Source organism: Coloeus monedula, assembly GCF_965178545.1.
Source record: "Coloeus monedula genome assembly, chromosome: 1".
In the NCBI taxonomy this organism is placed as follows: domain Eukaryota; kingdom Metazoa; phylum Chordata; class Aves; order Passeriformes; family Corvidae; genus Coloeus; species Coloeus monedula.
This window is the reverse complement of record NC_138781.1, coordinates 35983967-36007300: the sequence shown is the minus strand read 5'-3', so window position 1 is coordinate 36007300 and position 23334 is coordinate 35983967. Positions and strand designations below refer to the sequence as shown.

Below are 23334 nucleotides of genomic sequence, written 5' to 3'. Positions count from 1 at the left end.
CAGTGCTGCTTTTGAGGACATGGCCCATGCAAGCACAGTTTTAGCTGAACAACCTCCATACGGGCACGGATACAGGCTCAGGGGAGGAATTCCTAAGACTGCTGCACTCAACACTTTCAACTCAGGGCTGAACAGGATTATGAGAAAATGTCAACACAACCAACTTACTTACATAAACCACATAAAAGGTGGGGTTTTTACTTCTGACAAATGGCAAGAGAAGGAAGTCACAACACAGCAGGTCCTCTTCTATAAAAATAGTAAATGTAGAACCGGGGAGGGAAGTGTGTCACGTCATTTGGAGCAGATTCAGAAGTTGTGGCCTGAATTATCCTTGCAAACAGACCTGGCATTGCTGCACAATTAATTCTCTACAAGTGCTGAATCAGGCACTGAAAGTCTTTTAAAAGCTGACTACTAACAAAGCAAGTGTACAAAGTGAAAATATGCTGCTACCCATAAGAAAAAGCAAACCATCAAAAAACCAGATCAGCTAATGTCTTTAATATAAAATCTTTTTTTTTTTTTTCCCCAAAGCAGCACCACTGTATTACAGGTGTATTACAATTAAATTAAAGGAACACTTTCATCATTGAGGACATCTTCATCTATGAAGTAAAATCTTCCAAATAATTCATAGTCCACTTCTGTACATTTTAGCTTATCAAAATGCACTGGAAAAAAAAATATATTTTCTCTTCAGGAGGTGTCACTACCACCATTTCTCAAAGAAAACACAGTTTCTAGGAACACCAATGTTGGCAAGTAGTTTGGATATAGATTCTATCATTGGAGGTGGGCCACAGATGTACCATGAGGTATCATTAGATACATGTTTCTCTAGATCCTTTTCAGATATTCTTCCCTCTGACAAAGAAAAAAGTAGGAAATGAGAACAGGAATATTAATCATGAAGTCACTTCAAAAATAATGTCTGGTTAGAGGTATTTCAAGCACTCATTTCTTAAAAATGCCTGGCCTGTTTCAGGATAATAAGTATTGAGATTTGAGGCTTCCAAAACCATTTGTTTTTCTGGGGATTTAGATCAGTGCTTCTACTTGGAATGCAGAGGGCATTAGTCACTGAAGATGAACATGGCTTACAGACAAGTAAAATCCCACATTTACATGAAAAAATATAGGTGTATCTAACACAAATACAGCAGAAATGGAAACATACTTCAGTATCTCTTAAAAGCAGTCACCTTATCCTTCATCAATTCCACCTTAAGCAAAGTAAGCAGCATTTGCTTAATAGTTTCTGGAATAAAGTCTGCAGTGGGAAATATCAGTGTAAAGTTTAGGATTAACAGAGGAAAACAAAAACTGCAAAGAGAAAACTTTTCTGCAAAGCAAAATAAGTACAGAGAAACTGTTAACTCACATCTCATTTTGAATCTTTAAATGTAAAAATGCTAGGTTATTATGCACAACTTCATCCTGTAGGATATAATCAAACTTGGGCTTTAGATAGCATCTCTGTACCATGCCATGACATTTACCTGTAACGTGTGGCTGCAGTTCTTCACAGATCTGTGAGCGCTGCTGGGTAACGTGGAAACAACATGTGATCTTCCCAGGAAACGCCTTCATCAAACCAAGAATATTCTTCTGTAATGTTAAACACACTTGCTTACACCACAGGGCATTAAATCAAAGCAGATGTATGCACACAGTCCCAGAACAACAGTGATTGTTACTGGGAACCAAGACTTTGCATTTCAGCACTGAGAACCTGATGGGTATGATTGCACAGGCTTGACCTGCACATGTACACAGAATTCCCACACTTGGAATGTGAATACCCTGCCAGCTATGTTAGTGCTTTTTCTCCTTTCAATCTGTAAGATTTGGACCTAAGATCCAGTTAGGTCATTTCCCAATTTCTTCCCCTTACGAATACTCACTATTTCCTCCTTCCACTTCCATAGGGGTTTTCCATTTAAAGAACCCCTGCAGTATGTATTTACCATTAGCTAGGAACTTTTTGAGTCTTGTCTGGTTTATCTGATAAGGTTACTAGACCAATTTACTGTCTCATGTTCTCCAAGTAAAACCAACTACCATGTAATGCTAATGTTATTTTTACCAGAGTAGAAAGTATAAACTCATTTTCAGTTCCCTAAATCACAGCTGTGGGTAAGTTACTACCAAACCCCCAGCAGCTTCAGTTCAAATCATAGCAAAAAAAGGATGTGTTAGCCAGATGCTGTAGTTAGTTCTGAAATTAAGATTTAGCTACTGTTTAGATTCTGCACTATATACCATTTTCACTGCTGGAATAGACACTGGAAATTATTTAAAATATTCTGAAATAAAAGAAAAAATAATTTCCAGGTAAATTACCTCATTTTATTAAGTGTTTGCTTGCTAACTAGTTACTACACTGAGAGTCTGCCCTGGGTTGCTTAACAAAAATCCCAGAAAGATTCTACTTGGTAGAAAATCTGTTCCTGAGTTCCCAAAAAGACATGAAGAGCAGCACATACTAACACTGCTGTACACTGTTCCACCCACACCTCTACTATTGACTTGCTGTCTTTTGTACCCTTAATGCTGTTGCTTCTATCATTTTTGCTAAGGAGATTTCCAGAAGCAGTGCCTCAGCCTGTGACATGAGAGCACATCCACAGAGAGGATCAGACCCCATATTGGCACCTCCCTTTTCCCTTGTGAGCCCATACACAGCTGCTCCTTCTGGGACCAGGTCCTTCAAACCATCACCAATAACCCAGCAGGTCCTCCTGGAGCTCTGTACAGATGTTTGTCACAACAGCATAAAGGCTCCTAGAGATCCTATTTCCTCGATCCTCTGCACAGAGGTGAACAATTTTGACAGACATGTTCTGGATCTGAGGGACATGTGAAGAATGAAGGGAGGGATATATTTTAAGCACTGTGCATGACACTGTGTTCTCTTCTGTCCCAGAAGCTTTAGTGCAAAAGCTCTGCTGTCATAAAACTGCTTAAATGAAATTCAGGAATTTAGCACTGGCACTGGAAAAACCTGTGCATGTATAGAACAGACTGAGAGTTCAGTAGTTGCCCAAAGGGAAGAGCAGATTATTCTGCTTCTAGCAACAAACAAATGGCCTTTCAAAGAAAGCAAATATCTCCATATCTGGAAACACGGTTGAAGTACAGAAATAAAACCAGTGATGGATCCTATACACAGTTTCTGGAATCATGACAGCTCTTCACCTTTACCTTACAATCAAAAGCTTTCAATACTTAAAAAAACCATAAATCATTTTGGATGGTTCTTTACAGAAGCTGTGCTAATTTAACCCTAAAATATTGTCAATGACCCTTAAGAGCTGAGTGTGACAAGTGATCTTTAACTGCTGAGTAAATGTTGATGAAGTACTACACAAGCAGTTTTAAAAGCAGCTGTAAGTCCTTCATTCATATACTACCACTCATTAGTAACTAATGCATTATCAATAAAGCTCCCCTGTTACTTTAGAAAGTATTTCCTTTGGATATAATCACTCTCTTGTAGTCTTTAAATTCAATAAGATCTCTACTGAGACTGTGTGGTTACAGTATTATAGCACTATGCATACTCTTAGTGTGTATGTATATACATATCTATTATAAGATATATCTATAATCTTTAGTATACTATGATGCTCTTACAGGATCATAGCAAAATGCAGGGATATAGTAAAATTTAGGTGTAATTGACTTATCAAAATCAGTGGGAGCAGGTATGTCCAGTAACAGCCTTAATTTGTACACTGGCATAAGCAGTTTACAAAACATCCACGAGATCTGAGGCAGGAAGTGACTTTTGTCTCTGTTTTACAGTGTCTCACACAGAAGGACTCTCTGGAATTTGGTAACATTGAGATACACACTAGTAGCTGAATAGCTGAGACCTGTTTTTTTAAAAAACTTTTATTTACCTTAAATAAGAGTTCGCTTGTAGTTTTTGCACTGTAGTACAGCTTCACTGTTCCCAATTTGTGTCTATTTCCTTTACCCTCTTGGTGTCCATGAAGATCTGCTATATGCAGCAGTATAGAAAACAATGGGTTAATTCCAACACCCCCTGCTATCAGCACTAGGTTTACTGGGGAATCACCAGGTTGAGGATCAAAGAAGAAATCACCTCCCACTCGCAGAGCCACTTCTGAGTCAAGAGTACACTAGGATGGAAAAGAAAATACTTAATTTCAGAATTAAATGCAAAAGTTGAAATCTTACTCTTTCTGCATCCCAGTCACAAGTTTGCTGGGCTGTGATTTTTATTTAATTGACCAGTAAAGGAAAAACAGAAGGACTTTAAAATATACACACATTTTCCAGCTATCTGAAGTAACCCAATGTCTCTAGGGATCTAGTTCTGCTTTCAAAAGTTTCAGTCTTATATTAAGGCAGGATGGTGACTCCCCCTTCTTATCCCTGTAAGAGCTGAAAGAGGAACAATTCACACAGGGTTTTCCAACAGCTGAGGTCATCATGTGAATCACACTTCTACCCAAAACCAGCTTCATGACACAAAAGGCCTTGCTATGAGGTCACAGAAGGTCAGAATAAGTTGCACACAGAAGGTTTTTCCATTCCCATTCCTAAAAAATAAAAACCACCCAAAAGTGAAGTAAGTATTCACAAGAATATTTCTTGCAGAATCACTTCTGCATTTGCAACTTCAGAGGCACAGAAGAAGAAAAATGAGGGAAAAATCTTCTCTCTTACTCTCCACTTGTATGTAAGAAATTATTTCCTAAAGAAATGTGTCCAGTCATGTTTTTTGATACACTGAAAACAAAAGCTACAACAAAAAAATCCACTTGGGTCAGTATCTCCTTGGTAAACCAGCACTGCATCCTGGTCTGAAAGGTGAAGCTGCAGTACAGAGAAGTCAGGTGAGTTCTTCAACATCACTGCAAGCTGACAGAACAAATAAGAGCAGAAAACACAACTCACTTCAGGCCATATACAGGTTTTAAAAGATAAAATGAAGAGGATAAGGAAACCAAGGAAGGTGGGAATGGAGGAGAGAAGAACAAGCTAAAAGAACTGCTGAAAAATTAGCTCAGAGAATGAAAACATTTCTTCCAAATAATTCTTTTCATATCAGGAAACAGTAAATTGAAACAAAAGGAGTTCCATTAATGAAGACTACACAGACAGCAAAGGTCTAAACACGTATCAATTCCACCAGGAACAAGAAGGATGCCCTTGGATGCAGGTACTGCATAGAACACATGGGTTCCTAAAGTAGTAAGCATGATCATTAAAAACACCCAACGACTTTCTTGCTTTTCTTAATTATTGCAAAACTACTGTCTCTCAATTATACTGTAAGACAATCAGCGTTCATTATCTGAAACTAATTTCTCTCCCTTGTCATGTACACTGCCAGGCTTTCCCACCATGTTTTACTCCCATCTAGAGAAGCATGAATCTACAAGTGTTCCAGATGCATGTGGCCTAAGGAGGACACAGAATATGGTACCCTTTGAGGAAATAAGCATTTTTAGGGAGAAAATCTCACATCTGCCCTCTTAACCAGCAACAGCTCCTCAAGATTGGACATGGGACTTGGGAAGAATCTCTTTTAACCAGCAGTCTCCCAGGTATTTCCATGTTTTGGCCATGACAGTGATAACAGCAAGTCAGTATACAAGAAAAAACAGTAAAATTCTGGAGAAATACCATGAGAAAGTGTTGTCCTTTAGCCTAGGCAGAGAAGTGAAGCAATCAATACATTACATGGATATTTTTTAAAGAAAAGGCTACATCTTCTTAAAGTTACAAAGTACATGGTGCTAAAATTTACTATTTTATATACAGTAATATTAAGAAATAAGTACCTTGTTCCGGTTTGGCCAAATTTAGAAATATATCCTCTGAGAGAAGATACAAACCCCTTCCCCCCCCCAGGTTCGGGAAAAAATAAATTTTCCTCGAAGGAAAGTGAAGGAGATAAAGCTATTTATTTAACAAACACATGGGAAAAGGAAAATAAGGCTAAATAATAAAATGTTTCGCTGTGGAGGAAAAACCTGGGAAAGTGTTAGAATCCTCCCTTTGGTCTCCTCAGAGCTGGGGCTTGGCCCAGGGCCAGGCCCTCTGTGCCCGGTGGAAAGTCCTCCCAATGTGCTCTGAGGTTGAAAGCAGTCCAGTAGAAAAGGGAGAAAATCTGGAATTCCAGAGAAGGAAAAGCAAAATCCAACTCTCAGTCTCTCTCTGGAGAACGAGAAACTGAAAACAACTGGCCAAAAGCTGACTGGAAAGCAGCAAGCTGGGTGCTTCCTCGCTCCCCTGCCACAGCTGGGGGGGGAAAGTCATTATCTCTACTTGACCTTGAACAAGCTGCAAACTGCTTTGAAAAAGTTTTGCTCAGTTTTTCCTTCCCCCTCTCAGGCTCAGTTTAGAGGCACAGAAAAGCACAAAAATTAATTTCTGGGCATAAGCAGCAATATGGGATACACATCATAAGGTCACCCCAAGACATACCTCTAAAAAACACAGGTACAGTGAGTAAATGAGTCCTAACTAGTCCCATAATGTTTTTAACTCTGAGATATCAACTTCTTTAGGAGCAACTTCTAATCAATTAAGCACTGGTTTTGTCACCATATATACAACATTTTCGAATTCTAGGTTGCTATTTTTTCTGCTTGCTTCCTAAAGAAAAGCATGCACTTTTGTTTAGCTAGAAGAGTCCACGTATACCCTGGAAGTTTCTCCGTGGCATCAGGTTTGACCTAGCTTACCCTTTAACTAAAGATTTATCCTATAAATTCCACCAGAAAACTTAGCAACCACAAACTGATTCACAACATCAAAAATTCTTAAATAGTTTCCAGAGACTGTGAAGAGAACAAAAGTTGATAGGACAGATCATTGATGAAACATGTGACTCATCTGACTAACTGAATGGGGCAAATGATGAGCAAAACACCACGAGGCCAAATGTCAGACTTTACTTTTAACATAGTGAAACCCCAAGCCTTGTGTTACATCTTTATTACAAAAATAGTGCATATTTAAAAGAATACTACAGACATTGGGAATTATTCTGTTGTTTTATCATTTCAGAAAAACTGATCTAAATATCTCCCTTGGCTATAATCTATACCTATCTGTGCTTTATCGACGATTCCCAGTTTATATTTACAGAAATAGTCAGGAATTATGGAAAGTTATCAGATGGAACTTTGTAATGTGTAACACTGCCTGTTCTCAGGGATGTAAGTTAGAACAGAGGTTTTTCAACATTTTAAAATTCATTAATTCCAAAGGAGTGAGAACCCTTATATACACAAACTACAGTATCACTGTAAGTCCACTGTAAGCACAAGTGGAGTCAAAAGATCACAATAACCATACTTCCATATAAACATCCAATTTCAGCCCCTTACTGAACAAAAGGTTTTAAGATGTATGTTATATCCAAAATGCTTGAAGAAGTCAACATGAGTTTTGCAGTTAATAGCACAAAGTGGTCTAAAAACACACAACACCCCCTTTACCTCAAAAAAAAAAAAAAAAAAAAAAAAAAAAAAAAAAAAAGGCACAAAAAAGAGCCAAATCTCTCAGTTAATTTCATTTACCTCAGTGTGAATCCAGTGAGCAGGAGGATGAACAGTGTACTTTACTGCCAGCTCTAGTATTCCTTCCCGTTTTAACAGGCTGGGGCTTGAACATATTGAGAATCCCCCAACGACAGATACTCCAGGAATAAAGAAATCAACCCTAAAAACAGATTGGACACAAAAGTTTAAAAAAGAAGCCAACAACCCCCAAACATGGACAACAATAGCCAAAATAATGTGGCTCCCTTTGTTTCAATTATCCTTCCTTTACAACATCTTCATTTCTGTAACGTAATTTTTCCAAAAAGGGAGTTAATCTTGAGTAACGCCATTTCATTAGAATTATTTTCATCTAGAACCATCTCATCATGTTTGCTAAACTGGAAGGTTTTCAAACCATTCTGCTTTTAGCATTAGATGTCACATCTCACAACAGACTAGAATTCTAAGTGTTTTAAATAAATTATTTGCATATTAGAACAAAACCATAATTATGGTCTGATAAAATAGCTTAAATCCCACTCTTTTTGGTCCCTTTGATGGGCTCTTCAATTTTCAAACATACGAAGACTGGGATTCTAATTTTAGGGAAATTACTTTAGATTAAACACTTTCTTTTCCTGGGTAGATGAAATATCTGAAGTAAAACCAACAGTGTGTAAAAAATTTCCTGTGTAAAAAGTCCACAATTGGCAGCAGAACCGCAGCTCCCTCTGGTGGCAGATATCACTTCCTAGGTTATAGGAAATGGAACTAGAATAAATTCCTACTTTTTTTTTTTTTTTCTTTCAGCTTAAAAGTAAACCATGCATAGGTTTGTACAGATTAGAAGGTAACATGTGGCTAAGTTTCTGCAATACCAGCCAAAAGAGAGTATGGAAGGCAAGCCATTACTATACAGGAACTATAATTCAGTCTCATAAAAGTAAGGCTTTGATAAGCCTTGATGAGGCTTCCAAATAGTTATCAGAAAAAAATTACAAGTTGGTTTGTGATCTATAACCTGAACTCCTCTGTGTTCCATAAATCTTTAAATGCTTCTGCTTTCTACAGTACATAACAAAATCCCTGTATTTTAAAATAAACCTAATGTTTATAACCCGTTGTGCTGGTCCCCTTAGGAAACACTGATAAGCAATGCCAAGTACTAGAAAATCATCATTCAATTCAAGCCTGGGTTAGGCTGGCTCAGTATTAGTTAAATGAGGATGCAACAAGAAATACAGACTGGCTTCCACTGTACAGGTATCTTCTTTAAACAGCAAGGCTGTATTCTTCACAGAGACCACAAATGCTTGAGGAAAGAGAGAAGCACTTTGAGTAATTCACCACTTTTAGAAGAAAAAAAGTCTTGTCTGCTTACTCCACACAAAATTCACCCTTTGAAGAAAAAAATCTTTCTCTTGAAGAATGCCCACAGTGTGATATATACAACACTGATATAATTTTTAACTTTATGCTTAAAATAAACTTGATGGTGCATAAAGATATCTGACTGCAAAAGAAAGGTCTACAACCAAAAACGTTGTGAAGGCTTATTTCAGTGTCCTCAGTTTGTGCAGCCCCACTGCCCATGGAGCCCAGCTTTACTGATAGTCAGGCTCTGGGAGCTGGCAAAAGTTGACTGTTGAATTGCAGCATTTATCTTGCCAGAGAGCATCTCATGATGCTACTGAAGCTCTTTACCTCCCTCTGGTGGAAAATAATCTTACTACTTAAGTTAACGAAAAATAAAAAATAAGAATTTATGGTGTAAAGTCACAAGTTACATTCAAGTCAAAATGTTCTCCTTGGCATGTAAGCAAAACCTTATCCATGCCCAGTGGGGAAACACACAAACATTGCTGCAAAACCTACATCAAACATGGTTTTTACCTTTCCCAAATACTAATGCAGTATTTGCATTTTTCTTTCCATACCAGTAGTTCTTTCCCAAGCACATAACTGTGAGAGATTTCAAGGCACAGTATACTATCTTACAGTCAGCTAGCTCTGATGGCTTGTCTCAGCCATGTTGGGAAAGGTGAGAGTGCTCCTGAAGAAATGCTACCTGTGACAGCCTAAGGGAAAAGAACAGCAGAAGGGCAAAAATGAAGAAAATCCACAACAAGGAAAAGCACAGAAAGATGTAAACTAGAGATCTCAGGGTGGTTTTTACCCTCCCTCCTTTTAAAGCCTACCTAAACAATATCTTTAAAAAATGTGTAATAATTACCCATTGCTGGAGGAAGAGATCATAAAACCAAAACCATGAAGCTACTTCTTCAAAGTATTTACAACATGCATATACCTCAATGCACATTTTAGTAAATCAAATGGCGTAACAGCAACAAGTCTCTTCATTATTATTTCAAGTCAGATAAAGACCAGTATCTGCCAAAGTGCTTGCAAAACAAATTCACTTTTGCTTCTGAAAAACTCAGTAATTAGAACACTTTCAAGAGATGTAAACATTTTAGTGACAATCTTTGGCTGTAACATCTTACTATGGCAAATCCTAACAAGTTAGCCTTTTCAGCTCAGGAAAATGTGTTGTTTTGTACTGCTCATCAAAAAAATGCAACCCGAGTTTATAGATACGAGTACAGAGAAGTTGGTGTATACCTTACAATAGCATTAGAACACTTTCAAGGAAGAAGAAAATGAAGAAGAGTAATTATAATTAAAGCTTTCAGTTTTCAGCATGATAATTTCAAAAACATTTTTGGAGGGTAAATGTACTTTGCAAGTACTGGCAAGCAAGAATTTAATATGAGTCACTGCACATGTGCAAAAACTGCAGCAAATTACTTTACAAACAAATTATTGCTAATCAGCATCTTGTGTTCTGGTTCTAAATTTAAAAGCCAGCAGATTAACACTCCATGAGTAACATATGCTGTTAATACCCTAGCAGCTATACTTTGATTTCAGCAAAACCACTTTCAGATGACCAAAGCCAATAAAAAGTTTAAGAGCATTGAAATGTCCATTGCCAAAAGCAACTACTCCTAGTTTTAAATTAATTTCTTAGAGAAAAAAAAAAGTTACTGAGAGTATTTTTAACAAGGAAGGATGACAAATATGAAAACCCACTAGTTCCTTTTGAAAAAAACCCTGTAAAATTGTTTACACAAACAGCTAATTGTTTCAAAGGCTTAATAATTCAAGGTATTTCTTTTAAAATTTGCCTATTTATATTAATATCTTAACCTGACCTAACAGGCTTAATTTTCAGAGTGGAAACTTCAAGGGGAAGAAATAAACCAAAACTAAGTAATTTGCAAATCAGCAGTCTCAGCTCCACTGTAAAAATAACTAGTAAATAAAGACAGCAAAGACAACCTGCAGAATAAAGCACAGTGAACTTCAAAGTACTCTTGAAGAAACAATGTAATACAATAAACCACAGGAAAACACCAAAACAGTATAACTGAACATTTAAAGAATATCCACTTCTGCCCTTTCAACAGTAATAATAGATTTTTAATAAAAAAATTAAAAATTATTTAAATTTAGTAATTATTTTAAAATTATGCCAAATATCAGCTCTTTGACAGAGCATCCAATAAGAAAACATTTTATTATGTAAATTAACAACTTTTTCCAAGGCCCAAGGATCAGAGACCTTTCAGCACTTTGTTATCTATAGGTGGACTTTTATTAATTTCCCCCTCAAATATACCAGAAGATCTTACCATTGTCCTGCTTTGAAAGTAAAATCCTTTTTTGCAATAGCCAAACGAAGTCTTTTGACTGTCTCTGATTCATTGGTGATTCCACACACTTTTGCTTGTGTAATTACCTAACAAAAGACAAAGAAGCCATTGTGATACGTAGATACAATTTGCAGCAAAAGCACTCAAGCTGTGCATTAGACATCCATCACTTCCCATGTTATCCATAGCATTTCATGACTTACAGCACCAGTATTTTTTCACTGAGGTGAAGAAACTAAAATGGGTTACATCCCTGGAAGTGTTCAGTGCTAGGCTGGATGGGGCCCTAAGCAACCTGGTCTAGTGAGAGGTGTCCCTTCCCATGGCAGGGGGTTGGAACTGGATGATCTTTAAGGTCCCTTCAAGCCCAAATCATTCTATGATTCTATGATTCACTTAAATAGTCACTGAATGGAGAAATATGTTTGTACTTGCAGTCCACCATGTCTTCTGTAACTTTTTCTAGGATTATATATAAACTTATTTCAGCTGAAGAGAACATAGCTATAAAGAGATGTGATTGCTAGTTTTCACCTTTCAGATTCTTCAGACATCTATACAAGACACACACTCCTGCGTCCTCCAGCAATAAAGGAAAACGATCTCTGATATAAAGACTGACAAAGGAGACTTGTAAAAAATCAGTTGCAACTGAAGTCCCAGGGAGAATTCTGGATCTGTAACTAGATTTATTTACGTCATTAAATGCAGTACTGAAAGATAATGCATTAATGTTAATACATCAATGAAAGAAAACCAATGAGCCTTTTGTAACTGCATTTACCCCCTACACTCCCATATGACCACAGGGAAACCAGGACACAAGGTCTCATGTCTGGTTAACAGAGCAGTTTTTGTTTGGCAGCCACATGGGAGGATGTCAGAGCCATAGCTGATACCACTTTTAAAGAGTTTAAAAAATAAAAGATGAAAAATGAAAAGTGGATTTTGCAAACAGAGCCATCGGGGATGAGCACGCCACTTAAACTCTTTGTTGCCCATCAGAGCAGCATGAATTTTCATCCCCTCCCTGCCCTTCCTTTTCAGGTATTTTTGGACTATAATTATTCACCTTTTTCCTCTACAAAGAAAGCAATGCCCTAAGTATTTTCTACACAGAGCAATGCACAGATTAAAAATGCTTAAAATGTTAAAAATGCTGATGTCAGTTACCACACAAGGAAATACTCAAAATACCACCACAACTCTACCATTTCTCATTTGTCTAAGATCAAACAGATCAAAAAAATTTTAACTTTAAGTAACTATGCTGTAATTTAAAACATATGTCAGGAAATTAATTTATTCATAAAGCAACATCTGAACACGTCCCCTGTCCCATTAAACAGCAGGACATTTGCTGATTTAAAATGAAGTAGCATGGATTCCTGTTCCACTTTAGCAGACACTATTAAATGAGGAATGCAGTCAGTCAAAATTAACCAGAGAAATGTCAGATACATGATTTCAATGGTTGTTCTGAGGGAGAAGTGCAGGAAAGGGACATTAACTTTGGATCTTCTTCATTCCCTTCTTTACTCTTCAGTACACTCCTTAATTTGTTACTTAGCTAAGAGAGCTGCAAAAGTACTGGAAATTTAATTCTTAATTGGTATAAAGTTATTTCAAAAACTAAATTTGAGTCAGGGCGATCAAATTCAGCCAGTATTTTGGACCATCACAAGAGTATCCAGCTGGCTAGAGCAAGGCTGCAGTGAGATGAAGGAGGACACAGGACTCCGGATTTTGCAGCTGTGTTTCAAGAATGCATTAGTCACTTTTCCTTGCCCTGGTCCTTCACATTATCACTCTTCAACAGGCAGTGTTCTGTAGCATTCACACTAATGCAACACAGATTTATGATTATTTTACTGGACTGAAATGGCCATATAAGGCAATATTGGCTGAGGGAAGCAAACTGCTGATTATATGGAATTTGAAACGAAGCAGAGGATTTAAAATAAACTGATTTTAAAGTGGTCAGAAATAAAGCAACAAAGAATAAATCAAGCATTAAAAAAAGAAACAGCATAATCCTCTGATATGCAGAGAATGTGCAGTAGCAAGAACTGAGCCCTGCTCTTTCACCTATCTCATACAGCCTCCTTCTCTTCCTTGTGCCTTACAGTTCCCTGCACCAACCATGAGCTTCCAACACCTCGTAAGCATCCATTTTCCACGTATGTTCCAGATACTGATGTTGAGCAGAGAAAGGAAGCAAGCCAAGCAATAAATAGAAAAAACCCCCATGGCTGCAACACTCCAAAGTGCCATCATTTTTTTTCATGTCAGAAGCGAATGAGAACATGCATCGGTCCGTGCCGCTCTCTACACCCATTTCCTCAGGTAAGCATGGATATGAGAGCAGCTGGATGTCCACAAGCAATGCTGATCCGTACCCAGGTAAGAGCTGGCATTAGGTGTGAGCAGCTGAGGCACAGCTCCATGGTTCCCAAAGCTGGCTCACAGCTCTGGTGACAGGCTGAATGCGGCTGCATTTGTCTCATCCATCTATAGCCCACGTCACACAGTGCTGAATCTTCTTTTTTGGGGGTTACCTACATATACCCTCCACCCAGCTTCCTTTTGGGAAGAACATGACTTATTCTCCACTATAGTTAGGGAAAAAATTAGCAGAGAAAGACTTCATTATGTACACATATACACACTGACATCTGGTGTGTTTGCATCTGTGTGCATCTATTTCAGCTTATTACAGAAAGGAAGTATCTGTATGAAATACAAGAGCATGTTTCCCTCTGAACATTATGAAGAAGAATGCTTACTGCTCAAAACTGAGATCCAGAAAAAGCATTTCTGGATTTTGATGGAGAACAATGCTCCATCTTCCTTGTACTTGTGAATTAAAAGAGATACAAATGAAGATCATTTTTACAGCTGTCTATCATCTCTCCCTCCAAAATGTCTACACTTTTTGCCTAACCTTCTATGTTATAAAAGGACATTTTCCACATTTTTTAATCTCAAATCTGAACCAGAATTGTAGAAATCCATAAAAATTGGAGAAGTCTGTGTAGAGATGATGGGTATCCATGTACTTTCATTACTTATTATAATCCATACCTGGCTAGGAATCTATTATTAAGTTTCTTGTCCAACATAAAGTAAATAGCATCATATCACTGACAAATTTTAAAACTCATTACATTTCACCCACTGAGCACAAAATATGCTAACTTTATACCAGTATCAAATATTAAAAATGAGGAGAAAAAGAAGTAAACAAGACTCCAGCAGAAGGCAAAATGGAGCCCAAGAATCAAATACTATTATCCAGTATAATTATATTCACAGCAAAAAAAAAAAAAAAAAATTACTTGCATCCTAAAGAACAGAACACTAACCTCCTGTCGAAAATTATTTGCTGTCCTCTCTAGATGATCCATTTTCCTTTTTGATTTTATTGTGCTGCAAGAAAAAGCAAACAAAGACAATTGTCATTTTGACAGCTGTGCTACTGTCCCTTACTGATAGGAATTTCTATTAACATAACAATTTACCAGTGTAATCCAGACTACAGATGACATAAATCTAAGTAAGAATTAAATATAAATATATAATTATATTTATAGTTAAATTAAGCATTTATAGGTCTGAAGTAATTTGTCAGCTTGATTTTGACAGTGTCACCATAGCATTCTCTTAAAAAAAAAAAAAGGAAGTGGATAATCTACCTGCTCCCTGTGCAGTAACAAAAAGCAGAACGCCTCAACACCCCCAATGCAGAATCAGAGGGAAAAATTCTGCTCTGAGCACCTCTCAGTAACTGAGGGACAGTGCAACCCACATAAATAGTAGCACGAGCCATGATGACCAGGCAGTCTTCAGAATCACTGGTTCCTGAAAAAAATCATAAATATTTGTTAAATGAAGTACTTAATATTTGACATGGCTTGTTTTCACCTTTATTTCCCTAAAATCAGAAAAGCCAAAGCTCAGCTGAAGCTAAAACTAGCAACAGACATATAGGATAATGAGAGGGAATTTTAAAAGTATGAAAGTATCATAAACAAGTGAAAATGTGCATCAATCACATGAAGGAGTGTTATGCCCACTCCTGAAGGTGAGGGTAACTGAGGTTCTTGTTAATAGATTCCTTGAGGCAGATTAGAGTGAAAAGACACTGAATGACCAGTGTTTTTGTATATATATATATATATGTGTATATATATATATGTATGTATGTTCTGGTTTGGCCAAATTTAGAAATATATCCTCTGAGAGAAGGCACAACCACCCCTTCCCCCCCTGGTTCAGGAAAAAATAAATTTTCCTCGAAGGAAAGTGAAGGAGATAAAACTATTTATTTACCAAACACACGGGAAAAGGAAAATAAGGCTAAATAATAAAATGTTTCGCTGTGGAGGAAAAACCTGGGAAAGTGTTAGAATCCTCCCTTTGGTCTCCTCGGAGCTGGGGCTTGGCCCAGGGCCAGGCCCTCTGTGCCTGGTGGAAAGTCCTCCCAATGTGCTCTGAGGTTGAAAGCAGTCCAGTAGAAAAGGGAGAAAATCTGGAATTCCAGAGAAGGAAAAGCAAAATCCAACTCTCAGTCTCTCTCTGGAGAACAAGAAACTGAAACAACTGGCCAAAAGCTGACTGGAAAGCAGCAAGCCGGGTGCTTCCTCGCTCCCCTGCCACAGCTGGGGGGGGGGGGGAAAGCCCTGCTATCTCTGTGTGACCTTGAACAAGCTGCAAACTGCTTTGAGAAACTTTTGCTCAGTTTTTTCCTTCCCCCTCTCAGGCTCAGTTTAGAGGCATAGAAAGACACAAAAATTAATTTCTGGGCATAGGCAGCGATATGGGATACACATCATAAGGTCACCCCAAGACAATGTATAATGCAGGTTTGTTTTAGAACGATTTGGTTGCAATGGAAAGGGGGTACAGAGCTGTTTTGGTTATTGTCTATAGAAATGAAACAATATAAAAGTATAAAAGAATCATTTAAGAAAATACATAAGGAAATGTAAGGAAGAGAAAGAAAGGGTAAGAGTAGATAGCAAAGTTATCATCACCCATGGATCCAGTGACAAGACTTCATTGTTGAACTTTCACTTAGTCAAAGGGACAGTCGCAGCCTTGATCCATCAGGGGTGGGAAAATCCCACAAAACATAGATTTCAGTGGGTTCAATATGTTCAGGTGGAAACATCCAGGTACCTGCCCTGGGGGGAGTTTTACACTGTCTGTTCCAACACCGGGGATCAGGTGCAGTGGTCTGGTGGAAGGCCCCAAAAATGAGTCTGGGGGTGCTTTGGGGTCTTTGATGGGTTATGACACCCTCTAAGCCATGACAGCTGCCTCTCACGCCAGCGCAGTTGAGCCAGTTCTGCCCCACAGGAAGGGATGAGCACCTTCAGGCCCAGGTGTGAACACGAGTGTCCTGAGACCTTCCCTGGGAGGGGAGATTTACACCTGGCCCAGCTGTGTAAGGGAGGACACTGGCATGATAAAAAGCATTATCCCACCTCAGCAGGACCTGCTTCTTACTGGCCTTTTCTCTTATCTGGCTCAAACCCAGCTTGTTGCCAAACAAAGGTCAGTTTGTTGTGGCCATCCTCTGGTGGTGGGTGCACCCGGGCTGTTCTTATGCAGATGTTTCCCACCACACACCCAAACCTCTCCTCCTGCCCGTCGGTGATGGGGTGCAAACACAGCCTCAGTGAAGCCCCTGTAGCTTTTCCAAATGGGCAATTGCTTGAGTCATTAACCATCCACATTGCAGTCTCTCAAAAGGGGAAGACCTCGTCAGAGATGATATGGAAAAGGCTGAAGTACTCAACGTTCCTTTTGCCTCTGTCTTTACAGGCAAAGCTTGCACCCAGACCTCTGCTTGTACCAGGGTTGTTGGGAAGGAGAGCGATAAGTAGGAGCAGGGCCAGCACCTGCTGAGATGCTGGATGTACTCAAATGCACAGAGCCAGACAGGTTACACTGAAGGTTGCTAAGAGACACAGCTGACACGCTTGTCAGGCAACTCTCTATTACCTATGAAAAACACTTATCACACGGTCTCCAATTGACTGGGAAAAGACTTACACATGCTCATTTTTAAGAGAGGCAAAAAGCAGTGCTTATGTGCAGTCAGCACCATCTCAGTATCTGGAAAAATGCTCAGAGCTTGTCCCCTTAGCTGGGTGAAAGCTAAGAAAGCATTCAAGAAGATTTGACTCAGATTTACCAAGGGCAAATTACATTTGATAAATCTGAACAGCTACCGTAATGAAAGGTCTGGTCATGCAGCTCAGGGGACAGGATACAACACACCTTGAGTGTCCTGTGGCTCCTGGCACCACCCCCCGAGGCACACACACGTTAGTAAGCCAAGGCCAGATGGATGGTTGGAGCGGTTGAAAACTGTCTGGGCAGACAGAATTGAAGACCTGATGGCTTCAAGTTGCTTCACTTGTTGGCTAGGAACACTAAGAGTACCCTGGGGTTGTTATTGGGGCTGGTACAGGTCCATAAATTTATCAGTAACTTGGATGATGAGACAGAAGGTGACCCCATTCATAGCATGGTGGTTGGAACTGGATGATCTTTTGAGGTCCCCTCCAGACCATTCTATGATCAGCAAACTTGTGGGTGATACTATGTTAGAGTAGTAGAGCTCCCCTTCAAAGGGGAACTGAGAAACTGCAGGGCTGGAAAGCCTCATGACAAAGGTCTACACCTGGGACTGACTTAATCCAATGTCAACAACTGTCCTGCTCCAAGCAGGAATTCTGACTGGATGATGCTCAGAAGTGCCTTCCAGCCAACATATCTGTGATTTTAAATGCTCAAACAATGTTCATGTTTGAAAGATCAAACACTGACTATGCATTCCCTTTCTAGTGGTAAAGAAAGGGTTCTGGGTGGAGAATTTTACAATCTTTAATTAAGCCTGTTTGTTCACAGGTTTATTTAAAAGCACATTAAACCCTCACACTTCCACGTACCCTACATAATACATCTCTAAAGAGTAAAGAAAGTGGAAGACACTCAATGTGCACTACAGTGGAAACACGGTGTGAAGCTTCAAAACTACACACTCAAACAGCTATGACAGAGAAAGATAAACTGACATGCACAACATTCAAAGTTAGTCAGAACCACCCTTCAAGTGTAGGAACAGGTTTATAGAGAGCCAAGAGATATTTCTCATTCCTTGTAAATCTGCCTTTATTTTTCCCAAAATGGATTAGCATAACTCTCTATCATGCATCATCCCCTATCAAATTATATTTATTTCCATGATGCAGTCCATTGCTTCTTTAAAGCACTAATATTTTACTTTCATTTAAATATCTTTTCCCGCATTCTTTTAAGGCGTGTAATTTATTTTCAGAATGTTTTTCATTTTGAATCCCTTGAAATGGCACTGATTCAACTTGTTTATAACTAATCAGGCCTATACTCTCTAGGATTTCACTAACAGCTGCATTGGCTGGTCACTTAATAATCTGTCCTGTTTGTAATCTTGTATGAATGAAGGCAGAGCTTCCATAAATTAGGCTGCTCAGAAATGGAATACACTTACAGTGACTACTCAAAATGCCCACTTGCAAGCGTAAGAAATACTTCCTGCAAGTTTTAACTGTCCGTAATTTTTAATAGTTTTTCAGCATTTAATTCCACAGCAGCTTGCAACTTTTAGAAACAGAATTATTTAAAACTCTTCTACCACCAGTGAGCAAAATTACTTCAAATTTTTTTCCCACAGCATCACAGAGTACTTAAAGTGTACTTAAGTGTTTAAACAAAACACTTCAGCACTTTCTACATCAAGTGTGTAGAAGCTATTAGAAGCTATTGATAACAAAAGTATTAACAATCTCAAAATACTTTAGGACAACAAAGTACACATCTAATGAAGAAGTCACATTCCTCTACCTTGGCATATTATCTGTAAACCCAGAGTGCTCAAAAATCACATTTTCTCAAATTCATGAGGATCACTTTATGATCTGGAATCTTTCAGATAGCACATCAAGGTTATAGACATCTACTGCCAACCTGAAGTTCAATATCAATACATAATCTTGGAAACAAAATAAATGCCAGCCTAATTTTATAGTCACAGCTGAAAGATCCTATTGATACAGACTACTTTAAGGCTGAGTCTCTATCCTAAATTAGAAATAACTCTCTTGAACAGTAGTTCAAGATACTTGCTCCATTTATATTACCATCAAATCATGAAAAACATAATAAAAGTCATTTGCAATTTTTACTCTGCAACCAGTAAATTCCAGAATGTCTTTTAATGGGTCCTGGTTCTCCTCTACCACACACAAGTGTGACTCACACCTTTACAAAATGTGAACAGCTTCTGCCCCATCTGTCACCTCTGTGAGCTTTTCACTCATCCAGCTCTTTGGCAAGTCCCTGCCTTCCATGAAGTGCAGTGTTTCAGCCTCCCAAGCTCCTGTCAGGTGGGATGTTCTCCCTTTATTCTTATCTTACCCAAGCCAGTACAGGAATAGCCACTCCAAATACCCTCTTTCTTCACAGAGGTTGGAAGGGACCACAGTGGGTCATATGGTCCAACCTCCCTGCTCGAGCAGGATCATCTGAGAGCACATGGCACAGAATCGTGTCCATGAAGTTCTCAAATATCAGTGAGGGAGACTCCACAATCTCTGGGCAATTTTTTTCCAGTATGCGGTCACTCACACAGGACAGTTCTTCCTCATATTTAGGTGGAACTTCCTGTACATCAGCTTCTGTCCACTGCCTCTTGTCCTGGTGGTTGGCACCCCCAAGAAGAGCCTGGCTCCATCCTCCTGACACCCACCCTTTAGATATTTACATGCTTTTATAAACCTCCTTTGCTCCACAGAGAGAAACGAGCACTACTTTTCACAACTCCTTCCTCTCCTCACTTAAAACCAACGAGCCATTCATTCTCCATCCCCTCTGATCCACTGGCCCTGGTTTAGTATCGCGTGAGATGCATGTCTGCGTCTCTTCTTTCCCCCAGTCCCACATCACTACCTGAAGGGAGAATTACTTTTAGTTCACCCGTGCAACACTTAAGTGCAAATTACTACGTAGGTTAGTGCGAGAGAGTGCAGAGGGAGGCAGCAAGGGTACTTAAGCAAGCAGCACAGAAGTCTTCTTTCAAAACCTATCTCTCTCGGTAAGACACCCCTCTAGACAAACAGTCCCTCCTACAGAAGAATTCACAGAAAACAAAGTTTTTCCCCTTTTCCCAGGACTGAGGCGAACACGCTGAGCTCTGGGAGGAGGACGGGGGGAGGAGGGAAAGAGGGGACGGCAGCCTTGTGCCCGGCTGGGACGGGGCGGCACTGAGGCGGCGGCCAAAGGGCAGGGGAAACACACGGCCAAGGAGCAGGGGAGAGCCAAGGGCAAGGTCGCGGCAGTGCCCAGCCGTTCCCCCGCAGCCTCTGGGGATCGCCGGGCAGGCCAGGGCTGGAACCGGCAGCGCCATCGGCCGCAGAGGGCGGCCCGGCCACGGCCACGGCTTCCGACCGGCGTGCGGGACTCCCGCCGTAAGGAAGGGGCGAGCCGGAGGCACTTGAGCGCGCTGACCCTCAGCCCGCCGCCCCTCGCCCTCCTCTCCTCTCCTCTCCCCTTCCCTCCACTGCCTCCTCCCCATCCGAGCCCCCCCGGGATCCCGGGATCCCCCGGCCCGCTCCCCACTGCCCCTACCCGCCGCCGCATCACGTGACGAGGACTCCCGCCCGCGTGCCCCCTCAGGCGCCGCCTCTTCCCGTCCGCCCGTCCCGCTCCCGCCGCTTCCCGGCGCCATGGCCGTGTTCCACGATGAGGTGGAGATCGAGGACTTCGAGTACGACGAGGAGACCGGGACCTACAGCTACCCGTGCCCCTGCGGGGACCGATTTCTCATCACGCGGGTGAGGGACGGCCGGGCAGGGCGAGGGGGAGAACAGGGTGGTGCGGCCCGTGGGCCGCGCAGGCGGCTGGGCCCTGACCGCTCTCCCGGGGCTTTTACAGGAGGACCTGGAGAACGGGGAGGACGTGGCCACCTGCCCCAGCTGCTCCCTGATCCTGCGCGTCATTTACGACCAGGTGGGTGCGCGGGGAGAGCAGTGGGGCGCGGTTCCAGCCTGGTTCCTCTTGAGTCCCGGTTTGCCGCCCCATGCGGGAAGCACGGGGCAGCGTTTAAAAATCCCTGATTTGGGACTACGTTTCCTGCCTGATCTCTTGTTATTCTGGTCTCCTTCTGCCGTTTTTGGGCTTTAAAACACGCCTGCCTGGGTGGGCGTGGGTTAGGACACAGGCGGGACGAAGTCAGTGATGTGAATGAAGAGCTCTTGTGACTGACTCCGGCAGCCCAGGCAGCAGCCTGGTAGCTTTCCTCACCTGGTGGGCAGATTTCGGCTTTCAAGTTTTGGGAAACAGATTCATACCACTTAAAATCACTCTGTTTTCCAGCCTGGCTATATCTCGTGGTGTTTTTGAGGTAGAGGAGATCCAAAACCAATGTAAATCGCCTAAATCCCTGCTTGCTGTCTTTAGGAGCAGTTCATGCGGGATGAAGTCGTGGCAGAACCTTTGCCAAACAAGGAATTGGTCAAGTGCTGATGAATGCATCGTGGACTGTGCTGCTTTGGGATGAGAAAGTATGGGCATGGTGACTGCGGAAAGAGATGTGGTCTTCCTCCTAGAAATGCTTGCTGCTGTGGGATACAAGTGCAAGTCTGTCTTCCTAACATGAATGAGGGTTTTCTGGGACATCAAACACATGAATGGGTTTTGTTCCAAGGGGTTATACTTAAAAAAAAAAATATATATATATAAGTTGCTCTGTGTATTCCAGAAGACTTGAGAAGACTTGATTATAATCCTGATTTACAGCAGGTCAATACACAGATGAAGAGTGTGGAGTTGGGAAAATTACAACATTTAGTCTAGCAGTGGCTTCTTAGCCTGTGGAAAAAACCAGGCTTTGTGTGGTTATATGCGAGTGTGAAATGGCATAGAGAGCTGAAATGTTGGGAGGCAAGACTTAGGAGTCCTTAGGACACAATGCCATACAGAGTTGACACAGTGCAGCATCTCCCAGGATGTGTGCTTGTGTTCTTCGTATGGGCAGAAAACAAGAGACCCAGAGCCAGCATTTACCCAGTGCTGGTAAATTGTTTTTACTCCTGTAAGCACAAGGAAGGTGCAGTTGTCTGTGTATCTGCATTGGGGGCAACACTTGAGTTGGGGCAGATTTGTTTCTTAAATTGCTTCTAATGTTGCTTTGAAAGAACTTTGGTAATTGTTACCACATGACTCTGACATAATAGTGATAATACTTTTATGGGTGTTGTGTGAAATGGGGTCAACTTTTTTTTTACCTCTGCACAGCTACTAATGTGCAAATGGACTGGAACTCGAAGTGGGTTGTATTTTACCCCTATTTTCTCAAAAACTTCGTGGTTTGACTGTTGCAGTAGATATAAAATGGGCTGCAGTTCTTTGTGCCATTTGTAGTAAATTTCTCAGCCTTCCTTTATTAGATTCTGTCACTTCCTGGATAGGACATGCACACATTTCACTGAATTAATAAAGGCATTTTTTTAATGTAGAAAAGAGGTGGGAGAACCTACTCTACACTGATTCCACGACTGCTTCTTGAATTACAAGCCACTGCACTTAAAGATTTTTGTGGTCATTCCTGTGTTTTAATAGGCTTTGACATCTATGTGGCTAAATTTGGGGGGAAGTACCTGTTAAGAGTTTATATAGCTATTTTGCTCCAGGCACTAAAGATAAGCAAGTTTGCTGGATTCTTGCATTTAGTTATTTTTGTTCTTACAGCATTCTGTGACTGTTGAACATTGTAGTTATTTTAAGAAAAGGAGAGAAAAAGAAAACTTCACTTAGTTGGAAGTTTCGAATGCAGTAAGCACAACCCTGAGTGTTTCCATGCCTAAACCAGGAGGTGGCACTCGTGTTGCTTTGATATCTGTGCTTAAAAAAAAAAGAATGTTGTGGTACTTTGGTTAGCTGTGCCTTATCAAATATTTATTTTGACTATTTAAATAAAGATGTTTAAGATTCCACCAGTGGTTATAATGGGCCATTACTTATTCTGTTCCTGCACC

General features: G+C 40.3%; 2 protein-coding genes across 5 annotated transcripts; one reads left to right on the top strand and one right to left on the bottom strand.

Moving 5' to 3' along the window:
* Nucleotides 1–489: 489 nt before the first annotated feature.
* On the bottom strand, nucleotides 490–21054 carry OXNAD1 (oxidoreductase NAD binding domain containing 1). 4 transcript variants are annotated; one of them, XM_082295696.1, is made up of 9 exons: nucleotides 20927–21054; nucleotides 14944–15109; nucleotides 14614–14677; nucleotides 11228–11334; nucleotides 7569–7710; nucleotides 4115–4151; nucleotides 3909–4009; nucleotides 1503–1611; nucleotides 490–867 (listed from the first exon to the last, which is right to left on the bottom strand). In XM_082295696.1, exons 1-9 carry the CDS (start codon nucleotides 21024–21026, stop codon nucleotides 713–715), a joined length of 981 nt encoding a protein of 326 aa, XP_082151822.1. In that variant the 5' UTR covers nucleotides 21027–21054; the 3' UTR covers nucleotides 490–712. The 4 variants fall into 4 exon arrangements, with proteins under 4 accessions (XP_082151822.1, XP_082151823.1, XP_082151821.1 ...); XM_082295697.1 differs by having other exon boundaries at nucleotides 3909–4006; XM_082295695.1 differs by having other exon boundaries at nucleotides 3909–4151.
* DPH3 (diphthamide biosynthesis 3) lies at nucleotides 21003–22052 on the top strand. The gene is made up of 3 exons (XM_082295734.1): nucleotides 21003–21132; nucleotides 21233–21307; nucleotides 21758–22052. Exons 1-3 carry the CDS (start codon nucleotides 21025–21027, stop codon nucleotides 21821–21823), a joined length of 249 nt encoding a protein of 82 aa, XP_082151860.1. The 5' UTR covers nucleotides 21003–21024; the 3' UTR covers nucleotides 21824–22052.
* The last annotated feature ends 1282 nt before the right edge of the window (nucleotides 22053–23334 follow it).